Raw genomic sequence first — 17,368 nt, 5'->3', positions numbered from 1 at the left:
CAATATAAACATACACACATCACATCTCATAGATGCCTACAAGAGAATGAATTGACAGATTTTGAGTTATTACGAGCATTTCACTGTCTCTAGTGGCACTCTTGGACCTTCTTCTGCCTTCAACCTCCCAAAACCCTTTTTTGATGTTCTAGTTGGGGCCCTGCTGACTTTAGAGGCACAAAAATGTTACAACAAGATATTACGAAGGCAACAAAACTAATTACGTTAAATGGTAACAGAAACATACATAACATCCGCATGCAACTAACTAATGAAGCTCATGATGGGCCTTCATCATCGCTGGTTAAGATGATCAAGCCCTAAAGAATGTGAGTTCTTGACTAGAGCTTGTTCGTTGTGCAAATAACACAGTAGTTGTTTTTAATATAATGTTAACTAATGAAGCTATAATCTTTCTTCATGGTCCACCTGTCCGACTAGTTCGACAATCTGCTCAGAGTATGGACACTACCGAATTTCAAGATGTACAAAGCCGAGATCAGTATTACAATGGTAATTTTGGCTGCACGGGACATAAGGGACCTGGATATACACTCGTCAGATCTCTTACAAGAGAAAAATATTGGCCCAGACCTTGTAAATGGTAAAACAGAGAAAAAAAACTGCATGCCACTGCCACAGCTATTCAGATTCTAAGCTGCAGTATGGACAGTCATATACTCATATATAGAGAATTGTGGCCTCGCAGCCTCCAAGGTATTCACCATCAGGAGTAGAGGCGGCACTTTCCAGTTCCAGCACATACTGTACACTCATCGACATCACCTGCAACTTGTAGCAGGCAGTACTTGATGCGATCATTCATGATATCCTGCAAGCGCATGTTCCACACGGCATCAGACATCATATGTTACTGTGTGAAGTGGTTGGCTCATCAACTATCCTTGTCCTAAATTGGTCACAAATAGAAGTTGCCTCTTGTATTAAGAAAAAATCAATCCAGAATTGCAGATAATAGGAGTGAAGGAGCGTACAACCAGGGGTTGTATAGGTTGACGGTTAAGTGTTTGAAGAATGACATCTGGTTGCAATGCAATGCAATGATACAAGAATTTCCTGACCTCAGAATTTTCCTATGTATATTGTCCCAAACACACAAAACATGAGAAATATGCAACAATTCCATACAGCTATAATTCACTTATCACACTGGGCACTACAAGCCTACAACAACCTTCAGTGTTTCAATGCCCACTAGACCTTAAAAATATTATGCATAAATCATCAAGGCCACCACTATTTACAAAATCACAATTTTATTTTATAGAAAATGTTCGCAGTCCTTTCCAATTTATTGTAATTCAGAAAGTCATCAAGAGAATAGCACATAGCAGTTCTACTGATCTAAGTTGTCAACAAAATTCCTTTGTCTCTAAATTCTGGAAGAACTATTAAGTGTAAATAACTCCAAATCAGACTCACGTGATTAACAAGTTAACAACTGCTGAATAGAAATGATCCAGAGGGAACTCAATGAGCACATACCACCATAAGCTCATGCAGTCCAAGAGGGGCAGTGACAATATAGGGTATATTTGAGTGCTCCTTGGATGCTTCTGCTGCTAAAGTAGGGATATCCTGAGAAAAAGGGTCCCGCATGTATGAAAATCCGTATATTAATAAAACTATTCTATGCAACTGCATGTACAAGGTAGATACACATCTACACTCTTCACTAAAAAACTATAAGCAATGGAATGCCATGCCTTTAACAAATTAACACCCTTAACAATAAGCATTATCTTCCAAGGAAAACGATAAACACTACCAATCATACATAAATAAGAAACATACTTGTTTCCAGTGTCGTCCAGGGGAAAGGAAATATGGACTAACAATAACACGGGATGCCCCTTGTTGCACACATTTTCCAAAAGCATCCTTAATAGTCGGCTCAGCCAGCTCCTGCATTTTGTGAAAACTGCAAGTTAAAGCAAAAAAATATACTGATCACAACAATATGAAAAAAAAAAGAATAGTATGATAAATGGACCCAAGAAGTCTCACTCAGCCAATATCGGTTAATGTTACAGAGCTGGGAAACAAAGAATATGGCAGCAAAAGAGATTAAGCAATACATCTCTTTAGCAGCACGCGGGGTGCGGGTGCGGAGCGGCGGGGAAGGGTTATGTGGACATTTGTATTTGACTTGCTACATTTTTTTCGGATTTTGTTTCCCTGATTATCCAAGAATATGCTATGTATATATTAAGTTCATAACAAAATGAGAGCCTGTAATCTTTTACTCTACCCAAACCAGAAGGCCAGCTGAGTATCTACACTCTGCAGGAAACTTATACTAAGAGGACCAGAACAAATTAAGAAAATATGTGCATTTTAAACAACCAAAGGGAACTAAACCTAAATTCTCGAGCTAAAAAATTGTACATGAGGATTAATGATAGGGAATAACTGAATCAGGCGCAGAATTCTTGCACCAGTTTAGCCATGTTTTTCTCTGAACAGAAAATGTATGGTCTAGAGAGTTACAGCTTAATCTAACTCAAAATGAAAAAATCAAACACTAGACTTGTGTTTTATGCTTATCAGTCTTCTGAACTTAGTGAGACCTTAAAAGGAAAGAACATAGAAGTAAAGAACGATAAAGAAAATGACAGATATGCTCTGAAAAAAGGATATGACGTCTAGTCCTGTTGGTTTGGCTGTTATGGACACGTGGATACTATGTAAAAGGATCATCCAGAGAAAAAACAAACTCGTTTTGTAGGTAATATTAATGTCTACATTTAATAATTCCCCAGCTTCTTGTGCTATATTTGGCCCATTGAAAATTGAGATGTTACTATTCTAGTTTCCCATTCTAACAAAAGGCCATTTAGAGAAGTGAAATGGCAATTTGGCGATAACAGTAAAATGGTGATCAGGAACAAATAATAGACCACACTGTATATGATCCTTGTCCTGGAGTTATAGAAAGGCACAAGAAAATATGAATACACCTAGCCAAGGCAATAAAATTGCAATACAAGTGAAGAGGGGACAGATTCTATATTCCGTAACCAGTTTATCCCACAGAATTAGCCTCGTATTGTCCTGTGGGTACAGTATAGGATATGCAGTTTAAAGTAAAAATTTCAGTAATTGGGTATAAAAAAACTGCGCTGGATGCATAGATTCTTAATAAATGAGCTTGCAGTGACCATTACAAGCTGCAATGCAATAAGTTCAACGCAGTCAGATTTGGGCAAAACATAGAAGTGCACAAATTAATATAGATAAACAAAAACTTATGACTGTCTGCATTCAAAATATCATCATTGAGAAGCCAAATGTTCCATATCAAACATGCTGTGGGACACTTGGAAGTTGGAACTCGAACTTCAAGTTAATTTACTTATTGTATCTCAGATAACTGTAAAGAGGCACACAACTCATTTGCAGCAAGTCTTGCCTTCAAGTGCTATAAGTAAATTAGCAGGTTCCATTTTTCAGGCAAACATAATGCATAAAAATGCTGGAGAAATGAACAATACCATATGAGCAGGCTCAACGATCTTATAACCAGTTCGTGCCCTGAACATCTCGACAAAGTCATCTGCATTTTCAATAACTGAGTCAAGACACAGTAACAGCACACATCAATGCAAAAGATAAATATTGCCAACAGAATCAGATTGATTACTTAGCATGAGATTGGATTCTTGGCGCCGTGAACCATGGTCGACAATGACCACGGCATCCTTATCCCCCACATTGAAATCCTCACTTCCGGGCGTTTCTGACCCACGGGAAGGATTCTGTATGGAATTCATAGCAAGGTTTCCACTAGACCTTCCAGCTCTCCGTAACTCGCCAAAATCGATGGAATTTCTCACAGCTGTGCTCCTAGTGCCAAGAAGAAATAAAAGAGATGCTATGACAAGCGGCAGGACAGGAGCTGTAGCAGACTGCATAATTCCTCCATTGGTGGGCGAGAAACGGAATGCAGGTCCAAGAGAGAGACTGATTACCTTGGGATAAGTAAGCTTGCCGGAGTTGCAGTGAAAGGCTGCAAGGGGACTGAAACTGGGTGCATAGCAGGGGCGCGAGTTCAGCTAAAACCACCGAGATTCTCTGGGGGCGAAAAACCAGGGATAATCCATGGTCAGATCCGAATACAAATAGCACAAGTTAGGGGGTTTGGGTGTTCGATTTCGCACAGCATGAAAGGAAAGGAAGGGAAGGGAAAGGGCGGACATACCTTGTCGGCCGGCGAAGCGTCCGACGAAGAATTGGCAAGGGCGGCGCCACTCCCCTGTCGTCGCCGCTTGGAAAGGAGGCCGAGAGAGAGAGAGAGAGAGAGAGAGGTGAGAGAGAATTTGGTGCAGGAGCCAGGAGGGCTGTAAACCTTCTGGGGTGCAGCCCCATCGTTGATGCATGCCGCGTGGGGACCTGGTCGATCGAACGCACGCGATGGTGGGCGTAATTAAGTAGGACCGAGGAACCCAACCGAATCGACCTGAAATATCCGAAATCGAATTTTTCAGTTACAAATTCGGTCTTAAAAAACCCAAATTAATCTCGGTTAATCGGTTTTAGGTGTCGAGTAACCGAAATACTCGAACAAACCGAATCCATCTCGCAAAGCATCCTTATAGATCTCACCATACCAACCCAAAACCACTCAAACCATCCTCCCAAACCCTACCTGTGTACCTCACCCAGTCGCCCCCACCCCCACCTCGACCTCCCTCACTTGGCGACACCTTCCCTCCTGGCCTCCTCTCTCTCCATGACTCCACGCCCTCCCTCACCTGGCGGCTGGCTCTGCCCTCCGTTTTGGCCTCCCGTCTCTCTGTCGGTGACCGCGGGCGGCCGTCGCTAGGCTGTGCGGCAACAGACGGTGCATGCTGTTGCGGTGCCCGCGGGCAATGGCTGCGGCACGGGGCCTGCAGTGCCTGCGAGCTGTGGCCGCGGCTGCGCGCCCTAGGGGCGGCACCGGCAGGGCCTGCGGCCTACGGGTGGTGGCCGGCCGGCAGGCCATACCTCCTCCCAACCCCCATGCGTATTGGCGATAGCAAGATCTAGATCTTGTCGTTTGAGGACGACCATAGCTTGAATTTTCTGAATTTTTTTGCTTTGATTCATCCAAACTATGGGCGATTTGCTTTTTCTTTGTTGTATTTGGATTATCCGTTCGATCAGTTCGGTTAAGACCGAGACCAAAACCGTACTGCCTAAACCCGAATTCGTCGGTCTTCACAAATTTGAGGAATCGATCGGTTCTAATTTTCTTGTAACCGAATTTTCGAAAAGATCGAAGAACCAATCGATTCGGCTTGGTCTGACCGAACGCCCATGCTAAGGCCAGGCGGGCGAAAGGCTCTCAGTTCAGCTCGGCCACCACCCACCAGGCAGACTGGAACATGATCCTCGGCAGTACTGCACAGTGCAGTTGGGCCACTAAAATGTGGGCCTGGCTCCACATGTATGTAATACTACAGTACTACAGAGGAACCACTTCCAGCAGAATGGCTCACTTTTTCACGGAGAGCGAAGGAGCAAGAAAATCAGTGTGGTGCCGGATAAGGATGGAAATAGATCGGATTCGTATGGAATCCGATTCGGATAGTAATTTTTACCACCTTTAACTCGAATATGGATTCAGGCATTCGAATATGAATGCAAAACGAATATCTCGAATTTGCATTCGCAGTCAGATATTTACTCGATATATAAAATAGCGTTTAGCTATTTTGTTTATTGGTAGTTTTAGAATACAAATCAGTATACATGTAGAAACTAAAGTATAATAATATAACAAGGATAGCTAGTCAAAATAGCATATTTATCAACGGATATTTAATAAAATAAACATATAAAAAATAAAATTAGAAATAAAATATATTTCAATAAATATATAAATATTTTTTATTAATATATAAATAAAAGTAGTTTCATCCATAAATAGGTTAAAAATAAGAATATTTAAAAGCAAACTTAGTATTCTTATATCTTTATTATAAAAATTAATATAACATTGGTTATGGGAATTGTAGGTGACTTTTAAATAGTTTCAATGAATATAGAAATGGATAGTATCTGATATTGTCAAATACGAATGTGGAATTAGACTAAGAAAATTAATGAAAATAATTTGGATGTATCCATTTTATTACCATATTAAATTCGAATGTGGATACGGATATCTACTTTGATATTTAAGCATATATGAATATCAAATATTTCGGATAGCCATTGTGGTTTCCATCTCTGGTGGAAGCGGGGAACGGAAGGGGAGGTGAGGTGGGATATGTGGAGGAAGGAGTACCAGACGTCCTCCTAGTGGCATGGTGGCAGCATCGTCCTACGGCGAGCGGAGTTGCGCCGCTGGATTGCTAGGCTGATCAACATGAGTCAGAACGATCAATCCCATAAGACGATGTGAGTCGAGGGAGGGAGTCTCATGTGATCCGAGCTAATCCCTGCGCGAGTTGAGCCACCTAGCATTCAATCCATTCATGCTTTTGAGGTTCCTCCAGGCGTCGGATCTACTGAACGTCCACACGACACACATCCAGGCCGGGGCTGCACGGAGGGCGTTTTGCAGCCCTCCTGCACCAGATCCTTTTTATCGATGGGAGCCTAGCATGTGTGCTTCGTGTTGGTATTTCTTATGATCCTAGATAAATCTGTAAACGTAAGGATATATCGTCATAGCACTTTGATCCGTGAGTATTCCAGGTGTCCTATTTATATTTCTGCAGGGAAGCTGGCTAAAAAATAACTAAATTAATGATTAAATCTTGACTGAGTATCCGATGTTCAAACAGGATGTGTAGTGTGACATTCAAGTTCCACTCAAGCTCAACGGGAAGATATAGATAGGGATAAAGGTAGAAGAGAACTATTAGGGACCTAGAGCAACTCCAAGAGTTTCTCAAAAAGTTCTTCCCCAAAACTATGTATTGGGGGCTCTTCCAAAATTTTTTCCCAAAAACATATCAACCCACAGCAGATCGTTAATAACTAGTCCTCAATATTTTAAAACAGGCCACGTCATTATAATTGGGCCCATTAGTTGGGCTGCTCACCTGCCCCTCACGCACAGCACCTCCCCTCGCGATCTCCAGCGCCGCCGCCAGGAGGTCACGTAATGAGGATTTTGCCAGCGCCATTGCTTAGGAAAAGCAGTCCCCGCGATCTCCAACTCCAATCGGAGATAGGTAAAATGGATTCGCTATGAGTCGATGAAGCCTTTCCATGCAACTGGTGATGGATTCGTCGTCAGATGATGACGATGATGATTTCCTCCTCTCTGTTACTCATGTGGCCAAGAATGCGGATGAGTCCGATGATGAAACAAAACATCGTGGTTCTATCCTAGGGCATCGAGTACTTCGGCGAGACAGACAGGCAGGGCATCTTATATTGTATCAAGATTATTTTTTAGATGATCCTACGTACGGACATAGTTATTTCAGACGAAGGTATGTAAATAATAGATTTATTTGGACCATTTTTTATAAATTCATATATATATATATGTGTCTCATTACTTTTGAATTACATGTTTCGAATGAGGCGTACACTGTTTCTATGCATATGGAATGCCGTAGAACAGCACGATCAATATTTCGTGCAGAAAAGAAACATGCCAGTATACTTGGCCTTTCTAGTCTGCAAAACATCACTGCAACATTTTGGATGTTAACTTATGGAGTATCAACTGATGCTACATATGATTATGTCCGTATTGGTGAGAGTTCTGCTATTGAGAGTTAGAGAAGGTTTGTCACTGCTGTTGTGGAGGTTTTTGGAGATGAGTACTTGAGATCACCTAATGAAGATGATACTGCTAGATTACTTGCAATTGGAGAGAGTAGAGATTTTTCTAGTATGTTTAGATCGATTGATTGTATGCATTGGAGATGGAAAAATTATCCATCAGCATGGCAAGGTATGTACACCGGGCATGTGCATGAGCCTACAATTATACTTGAAGCTGTTGCCAATAAAGATCTTTGGATTTGGCATGCTTTCTTTAGGATGCCTGGTTCCCTCAACGACATCAACATTTTGCACCGGTCTTCTTTATTCGCACGCTAGCTGAAGGTCAAGCTTTAGAGGTGAATTATACCATTAATAACAACGAATATACAATGGGTTATTATCTTGCCGATAGCATATATCCCTGGTGGGCCACATTTGTGAAGACCATACCTGAACCACAAGGTAATAAGAAAAAATATTTTGCAACTGCCCAAGAAGCTTGTAGGAAGGATGTGGAACGAGCGTTTGGGGTTCTACAGGCTCGTTTCGCTATCGTTAGGGGCCAGCTCGATTTTGGGATGAAGACACCCTCAGACAAATCATGAGGGCTTGTGTCATTATGCACAACATGATAGTTGAGGATGAGCGCGACGAGGAAGATGATTTAAGTTATGATGGAGTGGGAGAAAAGGTGAAGATTCTCACGATGAGACACCTAAACTTGAGGAGTTTATTAAAAATTACAAGAATATAAAGGACAAAGAAATTTACAATCAACTTCAAGATGACCTCATTGAGTACCTGTGGCAACATCATCCAGACCTCTACAAATGATTACCTATAGTTTATATTTATTTGTCACTTTCAATAACTATGGCTACGTTATAAATTTATTTGTACTTGAGACAATGTTATTGATATGAGAACTGCTATTTGTTTCACATTACAGGCACCAAGCTGTTCTGAACAATAATAGCTTGATAGAATTCATAGTCTGACAATAGCATCTCAGTAGCTACTAGTACTCTTTAGAAGATTAAAATACTAATTAAGTTCGAACATCACACAGTACCATATGGGAAAAAACATCACAATAGCTACTAATAGTATTTAGAAGAATCGAATTCTAATTAAGTACTCGGCTCATGATCTCAGCCCACAAGCAATGTAGTATTTCTTTTGCTCATCTGGCATGGCAGTAAGGTCCATGGTCATAATCCTCTCTTCATTCCTCTTTTTCTGCAACTGAACCTCCTGACTCCTCACCTCAAGAAGTAGTTTTTCATTTGCAACTCGATACTGTTCAATAGCAAATGCTTTGTTGAACCTCTCATCTTTCTTTTGCTCTCTCTCCCCATCAGTTTCCTTCTTCTGTGCCCACATATTTTCTAAGGTTGCTGTCACACTTTTTTTTCTTCTCTTGCAGCAATGCTGCTTTTGCCTTCTTCTTACCAATTGGCCTTGTCAATGCATTAGCCTCTAGGCCTTCAACCGCACCTTGTCCTATTTCACTTGGTAAAGTTGCACTCGGATCAGCAGTAGAGCTTGTCTTCTGCCTCTTGTTAGATGTTTTAGCAGCAGCCAATTCATCAACTTTAGCAAGCCATTTTGGTTGTGTTCTCAGCTTATTCCAGCAATGCATGAACTGAAATGCTTTGCTATGTTCGTCTTCGGACTTGTACAAAGCACATGCCTCTGCAACCTGCACACACCAACATTCAAGGGATATTCATTTATGAGATATAAAATAAAATAGTCGAAATAAATCCATGTTAGACAAGTGAGTAAGTACCTTGTCTTGCATTGTAGTACCACTCTGACATCTTAACTCAATCCGTGTTAGACATCCACAAAACTTGTTCACACATTTTTGTATGCTCTCCCACCGGTGCATGAGAGAATTAATGGTACGCTTTGAGGAGCACGTCTTGTGTTCATGGAAGTACTCACAGATAAGAGACCAATACCTACCATCTTTTTGATCTTTGCCTACAACCGGATCCAAGCTTATATTCAGCCACCCTGAAACCAAAACCTCATCTTCGTGGTCACTGAAATTCTTTGATCTCTTATGGTTTGGTCTCACGGAGGGGGCTGCTGGACCAACTTGCATTGCCTGTGACTGTTGGTCAGCATAGGTGTTGCCATAATTATAAAGATCACCTAGATTGGTTTCATCCATCATGTTGGAAAAATATCCATTTCCTATATGTATTTACTCAGTCATAAGTTTTCAGTAAAAGTTTAAATACAGTATGAACATATATGCATTGTCACAAGGTAGCATGAAGAAAGCACTGTCAGATACTTTCTTGAACAAAGTATGAAGTTTCTAGCATCTAGGCACAAAGAAAAAGCCTACACAATATTAAAGGTAGATGAGAGAAAAATATATCGAAGTTGCTTTGTTGCATATATGAGAGATTAGTTTTCTCTGAACTTTTCCTTTACTGCCTAGCCTACACGTCTTTGCAGCTCTGCATATCTTATTCTTTGATTTCATTATCTTCGTCAGCAAGCAAAGAGCCATGGTTGCTATGTTTTTACATTTCAAATGGACTGGTAGGTGCATTACTTCTTGATATATTGTGGATCCTGCCATCCTGAAGCCATGGTCAAGCAGGCAATGCGACAAGTCTCTGGGTTGTCTTGCAATAGGTTCTGTGCAAGTTTCATGTGACTTTTCATATGTGAATCTTTGTCACTGAAACTGAAACAATACCACAGCTTCATAACAGCCTGATGAAAACACTCAATTTATCGCCTACTTATTTCTTCATTTCCTTTTTGGCTGCCAATAGAAGTTCTCAATTCTTTATCTCCACTGAACTTTCCTTCATACAAGATTGTTATTTGTCTGTCCAAAACTAAAATACTATGCCATCCTGGTTGACTACACAGCACAAGAAATTCATCTCATCTAACATGGAATTGAGTTCAAGAGCCTATGATCCATACCATTCACAAATGGGTTGCCGTTGGCCTCTTGTTCGAAGGCAGCAGAGGGGTCATCGCTGGATGGGTACGGCACCGCTTACATGGAGTCCAAATCGTCGCCGGCAAGGGCTGCAATCGGAGGACGGGGTTGTCCTCTCCCTAGCAGATCACCTCGCATGTCACCACCACAGGGCAGGTCGAGGTCATCGCCGCTGGACCTCTCCAAATTCCTACAGCCGTTGTTCCATTGAGGGATGTGCTCGCCGCCGCGCCACTGAGGGTGCTGGCCGCCGACGGACAGCATGCGTCGTTGAAGCATCCCGCCGCTGCGCCGCCGGACAGGAGCAGGTTGCCGTGGTGGCTGCATGTGCCGCCCCTTGCGCCGCCGCAGAGGAAAAGCTCGTAGGCTCCCACGAAGTGGCACGCGCCGCGGAAAAAAATCGTGGGAATGGATCCCTCACGCGTAGGAAAGGAGGCTGCGGGGCGATTGGGGGCGGATGCATGTCGCGAAGATATGCGCGGCGAGTCGGAGGGGATTCGCACCGCGAATAGTTTGGGGGAGCTTTAGGGGAACCGTTGGACTTCCCTTTTTTTTTTTCAATTTTCTCCCTAAATAAGGTATTAGGGGTGAGATAGAGGTGCTTTTGGAGTTGCTCTTGTGTACTTCAAATCTAAGCTTATGCGTTTATATTGTACATACATACACATACATATAATTAAGATCTAGCTCTAGGCTCCCAGGCTGTACCGAGAGAACCACACATAATTAGTAGAGGAGCCACCGGCCAACTCGGCTATTTTATAAACCTCTTACCACTCGATTGGAACATGGAGGATTACGAAGGACGAACGGTCCTGCCGCCTACCTCTACAAACCGTGGGGTAAAGCCGCATCCAGCAACACTTGACCAACCCAGACCCCATGCCTTCATTTATAAGCGATACTCTACCACCCCGTGGGTAGCCCGACCCTCGGATCGACGGACATCGTGGTAGAGCAAACATACGAATATTGGAACCGATGCTATGGCACTAGATTTATTCATCTAATCATGCAAAATATATGATACACTTATAAACTAAGCAAAGAATATACATGACAGAGTAGAATATGAACCACGCATATATAAAGATAAAGAAGATAACTCTATTAATGATATCCGAGAATCAAAAAAGAGGTGAGTACTAAAGCCATACCAAGCTCTCCTAGCAACTCCGAGAACCCGTAGTAGAACTACTTCAGCCTAAATTTCAATAGCCTATGGACTAAAGTAAGAGAGAGAAGTAAATAAGCAACTTGTTGTGTGTCTCTAAATGGAACCCCACCTCTCATATTTATTGTCTTGAGTAAGGCGGTTCTAGCCGGTAAAATAGGTGGACGCATGCACAACCACCATTGGAAAGTAACCAGGAGCTGCCACGTGGAAAATGGAGGTGAGAGGGCTCACCTCTAGCTCGGCCAAACCAAGGGGTCACTCGAACCGGAGTATCCGTCTCTAGCCACTGACCTTTGCAAGAGGCTGACTAGTGGATCCTTATATCGGTTGTCCGTGCACCACATTGTATAAGTCGGTTTTGGTCATTTTGTGGGCTCTTTGATCTATGAGAGGTTGAGGTGGCAACCTGTGATTTGTGGGAGTTATGCTTCTTTCTACCTTGGGTGTGTTTTCTCCTTGAATCTACTCAATTCTCTACATGCCACTAAAGTCCAGGGGTCATATGGAAAAACATTATTCTAAACTAATATGCGTGCAAGAAATGTTAGCTCTCCTTTATTATATTTATTTTCTGATCATATTGATGGGCGATTTTAGTACTTAACGATCGTCAACACTTCAGTTCTCCTTTTTTATTTTGTTCGTTACTTTTCCTAAAGATCCAGTGACTAGCATATTTGAAATGTAAAATTAATGTAGTCAACATTCTAAAATACAGAATTAAGCATTTATTCAAACTTAATGTAACAGTTTGGATAAAGTATTTTAACATTTTATGTAACTTTTGAAGCATTATATTGAAAATGTTGAATATATATACTCGAATATTGAAATTGTAAAGTACAAATTTGATATTTTTAATAAATAAAAACTAACTAAAATATAAACATGTTGGGTCTTATTTTATTACATTTAATCTCAACAAGAAAGTGGTAGAATAGAATGGAAAACACATTCACGGGTTGAAAGACAAATATGTTTTAAGATCACAAAAATCAATTGAAACCACCTACTTCCCCGCCAATCTCGTCACGGCACCTGTCATTGTACTGTTGAAACATTCATCTCCTTTACCACCCGTATGAACTCAAGTTTCATAGTAAACTATCTTTCCGAATATGTATAGATTTTCTGGCGAAAAAAGCTACCAGATGTTTTTTGTGTCCACGTTGAAAAGGCCCAGCCTGCACAAACAAAGCAGGAGCAGAATGCCCAGTTTGGCCCAATGCACGAGAAAGGCGAGCCTAGCTTATTTTCTTCCTTTTAATTCCATCATTATTTAGGATACATTTCTTTTTAATACTTCCAATAGTTCATTATTTTATAAATATGTACCTTTCAAAATATTAAGTGCTTAATACAACACTTTGTGGATGATATTTCAACAATTTTAACATATGTTTAACATTTAATGTTCAAAATGTTGAAATTGCAATGTCCAATTGTTGACATGGTAAGTCTCAAATGTTGAAATAATACAATAGAAAAGTTGATCAACCTGGCATCTATCAACATTTACAAAAGTTAGGTCTACATTCTAAAACAAATGGTTCAACATTCTACAAGAACTAGTTGTTTCAAATCATTGATTTAAACAAAATAAATAATGGGTGTAGTGTTTATTTTGTTGAATTAATTATGAGCGTCATCATCCTCCAATTGGTTCTTGAAACAGATGCATAAATTGGCAGAAAAAATACATTTGAATTTTCATTCTCCAATCAAAATACCCCCACCAAATCGCTCGTGTTGCCCATCTCAATCTGCCACGTGTACCCCCTCTCAACTGCTTCTTGAGCTCCTACATAACTTAAAATGTTTAGCTTTTCCGCTTCTGTATCCTGCATGATGTTCATGCCTGTATTTTGTGAAGCTCAAAGTTTTACCATAAGATGATCCATGTATGAATCTACAATAGTGGAAGGAACGGAAGATATAGTCTTCTGGCCAAAACACTTGCAAAAAGTATTCAAAATTGTATCCAAATTTAAAGGAACTATTTCTCGATTAGTGGTGGGTGAATAGTCAAAGTCTAAAATTTTTCACAATTTAGAATAGATTCAGTAAACTACGAACTTTTCGGAGACTCCGGAAAACTTGCTGGAATCGCAATTCGACAATCAGAACCTCAACCAAAAGTAGATCGAGCAAATTTTCTGATTATGTGACCTTTTTTCCACCCATTCTTAGGCATGACGCTCCCATGTTCTTAGGCATGATGCTCTCATCATATTTTTAGTTTCAACCTGGATTGGTTAATGACCAAAAATACCCGAGGACGACTTATCCTAAAAATATATTCTTGCTTATCTTCTTTTATCGTGTGAAAAGGGCTTTTTTTCTTTTTTATTATCACCACTTTCTTGAATTCTAACTTAAATAAGGCCAAATTGAACTTGCGTCAACATAAACACAGGAGGGATTTTTGCAATGTACTTACGGTTGACCCTTGAAGGGTGATATATACCTCCTCTGTATCTTGTGCAATATTGCGATGCCTTGGTTTATCTCTAATTTGAATTGAAATCGAAGACTTCCTGTTCAATTTTGACAATGTTCCTGCAGGGGTTAGTCCAAATACATAACCAATATCTATAAAAGTATTAACTCTAAGGTTCATTAATCAAACTCGACTCCATGTCTAATTTGATTAAAGAAGACATTTAACCTAAGCATCATGCTTAATTTAAACAGTCTATGAATGTGTTTTGCAACACACAATCAAATCAGAGCATACAACAATAGATAAATGAAGCATGAATACATGATCAAGCTATATTCAAATGGAGATAAATATGAGTATAAGAGTGGTGAACCTCGGGTACCTCCCGGCCAGGCTTTGTTTATGGTCAAAAGTAGGACCGTGTGCAATCTTCATCCTGTAGCTATCATTGGCGATGTATTTCCTAGTTCCACTACCAATTGTTGTCTTTATCGTTGAGGTCTAGTTGCAGGGTTAGTGCTACAGGTGCAAACATGAAATTTGCAAAATTTCTGATAGATGAAGGCATCTACAACTAACCTCCTAATTAAACATTCTGTAGTTCTCGTACGTGCTTGTGGCACAATGCATGACTAACTCTAGAGATATATTATATGAGCATGGTTCTTATGATTTTTCAAGAAAGAGATTTCTATGCTCGTCTTTAGAATCCTCTCTCTCGGAGATATATTATACGAGCATGGATAGGGCTGTCACCACCTACCACCTACCTCTACAAACTGTAGGATATACTACAACTAAAAATAACTTCTAGTCTAGACACCACGTCTACACCGTCTCTAGCCATGGCCAAGAACATCCGTCTCTATCGGAAGTCTTAGACTAGATCATCCACTAAACTAGTGAATGATGGTCAACTAAGGAACTAGAACTAACTTAACTAAGAAACTTAAAGCACATAACAAATCATGAATATTTACTTTGATTGATAAGCATTCGTCGAGGTACAAGCTAGAGAAGAGTGGCGACAAACCCGGCACTTTTCCGGCTTCCCCTCACTCTTTCCCTATTTTCTAAGCACTAATAAAGCAGCACTAAGCCTCTAGAATAAGCCTTGAGCTCAGATGTGAGGGTGAAAGCACAAGAGAGGAGTGTGTGAAGTGTGTCCTCATAATGAGCTCCTCCTCTAGTATTTATAGGCTTGGAGAGGTCAGTTCTGACCAGCAATTTAGGTGGAGGCATGCACAACCGACTTCAGGAGAGCACCAACAGTTGACATGTGAAAGCTGGAGGTGAGAGGGGTTAGGGTCAGTTCGGCCGAACTAGTGGTTCGGCGAAACCGGACCACCGCCTTCTTTTTGGTGACTGGCATGTGAGCCTCATGATGGTTATGGATGCACCGCACTGTTTTAAGGCAGTTAAGCTCAGTTGTGGGTCACGACTAATAATTTGAAACGGAGGGAGTAGGTTTATTAGATCATTTTGAAGACCTTATTCTACCGCAAAGCAAGTAAATTCTAACATCCCTCTTAATAGTGCGACATTTCTATACTCAATTTTAAAAGTAAAATAATTAAATCCCCATAACCGAAGCTTCCTCATTTTCATTCCTTTTTGGTGGTTATCCTTTGGCATTAATCTTTTGTTGTCCATGATACTTGCTCATCATTCTTAACAACATCATTAGTTCCACATATACGTGTCATTAATCAACCAAAACTTACTAATGGGGCCTAGATTCTCTTTCAAAAATAAGTCATGAAACCATGAATAACTATACGAATTTGAGAAATTGTCATAGAGCAAGGAAATGACCATGATAGTGGCAACAATATTTGTAGTCTTGTAATTATAGTGCAACCTCTAACACATCAAAAACGTATAGCTTCCAAAATTCTAAGTAGTATTTGATATTTTCTAAATCATATGCCTCAATGAAGGATATTCGTATAAGAGCACAATTAATATCTTTACATTTGGCGATAAGGCTATGACTAAACTAAGTATTTTTAATTATTTGGATACACCTTGATGAGTATCCAAATCATTTTGAAGTTTTAGTTTAAGTAGGAAAGATATTTATTCCAAGTAACAATTCAGATCTATAATTTGAGAAATAGAGTACTTAGAGTGAACCACTTGAAAGAAAAAGGATATAGATGCTTGGTTTGAAAATTATTTCATGATGAATATAGTATAATTGGGGTTGTACGGTTCTACCCTTTCTTCCTCTTTAATACAATGATACATATCTCACCTGCATATCTTAAAAAAATATAGATTAGTGTAAGAACTCGAGAAAAGTTAAAGATCCTAGGTGTATTACAATCAGTTATTTATGATATCATGTGTTTTAAAATTTAAAAAACTTAATATTAGAATGATATAATTATGATACATTTAAAAGGTAAATGTTTGTATACCCAATAATATAATGTTGCATCCACCACTGCGGAAAACTAGTATTAGTGATGACAAACAAGATGGATAGAAGAATCCGTCCAAGGAACAAAGATTTCAATTGAATTGGCCACACCAAAAAGATTGGAAAGCAGAAAAGAACAGAACCAATAATCCATTCAAGCAATACAGGATTTCCATATCGAATTACAATCCATATGGGAGCGTACCTACGAGCAGTGCAAGGTGCGACAACTGACTACATACGCCATGTCGGCAAGACCCCTCTCCTTATGCTCTGCGTCCTTGTTCGATGCCTGCCTACATTCTAGGTCGAATTGGGGGAATGGTCATGTACGCTTACATCCTAGGTCGATTTGGGGGAATGATCAAAAGGAGGAAGAAGAATTTTTTATTTATTTTTGTAGATAGGAGGAAGAAACTAGCTAGGGAAGCGTATGGGCTAGCAAGACGAGTAAAGCCCATTAGGTATAGGTATCTAATAATTTTGTTTAGAATGTCTCATATAGTATAACTCAATGTAGAAATGCAGTGAAATCTCTCGAGCCAATGAGAATATGACATGTAGTATAACTTATTTTTATGCAAAACAAAAACTAGGTGAAATTCTTTTTCA

The 17,368-nt window shown here is 40.2% G+C and overlaps 2 protein-coding genes across 5 annotated transcripts; both read right to left on the bottom strand.

The window, feature by feature from the left end:
• Positions 1-351: 351 nt before the first annotated feature.
• Positions 352-4,372, bottom strand: LOC112879049 (sirohydrochlorin ferrochelatase, chloroplastic). 2 transcript variants are annotated; one of them, XM_025943371.1, is made up of 7 exons: positions 4,223-4,372; positions 3,993-4,095; positions 3,665-3,867; positions 3,516-3,577; positions 1,816-1,926; positions 1,507-1,599; positions 352-832 (listed from the first exon to the last, which is right to left on the bottom strand). In XM_025943371.1, exons 2-7 carry the CDS (start codon positions 4,055-4,057, stop codon positions 728-730), a joined length of 639 nt encoding a protein of 212 aa, XP_025799156.1. In that variant the 5' UTR covers positions 4,058-4,095; positions 4,223-4,372; the 3' UTR covers positions 352-727. The 2 variants fall into 2 exon arrangements, with proteins under 2 accessions (XP_025799156.1, XP_025799157.1); XM_025943372.1 differs by having other exon boundaries at positions 3,665-3,859; positions 4,223-4,272.
• Positions 4,373-8,742: 4,370 nt separating this feature from the next.
• Positions 8,743-11,173, bottom strand: LOC112874924 (glutathione S-transferase T3-like). Of its 3 annotated transcripts, none has more exons than XM_025938538.1 (3): positions 10,693-11,173; positions 9,527-9,939; positions 8,743-9,436 (listed from the first exon to the last, which is right to left on the bottom strand). In XM_025938538.1, the coding sequence occupies exons 2-3, from the start codon at positions 9,917-9,919 to the stop codon at positions 9,092-9,094; spliced, it is 738 nt and encodes a 245-aa protein (XP_025794323.1). In that variant the 5' UTR covers positions 9,920-9,939; positions 10,693-11,173; the 3' UTR covers positions 8,743-9,091. The 3 variants fall into 3 exon arrangements, with proteins under 3 accessions (XP_025794323.1, XP_025794330.1, XP_025794312.1); XM_025938545.1 differs by having other exon boundaries at positions 9,527-9,850; XM_025938527.1 differs by having other exon boundaries at positions 9,527-11,173.
• Between the last annotated feature and the right edge of the window lie 6,195 nt (positions 11,174-17,368).

Source organism: Panicum hallii, chromosome 1 (genome assembly GCF_002211085.1).
Source record: "Panicum hallii strain FIL2 chromosome 1, PHallii_v3.1, whole genome shotgun sequence".
Taxonomy (NCBI): domain Eukaryota; kingdom Viridiplantae; phylum Streptophyta; class Magnoliopsida; order Poales; family Poaceae; genus Panicum; species Panicum hallii.
This window is presented reverse-complemented; position numbering and strand designations above follow the sequence as displayed.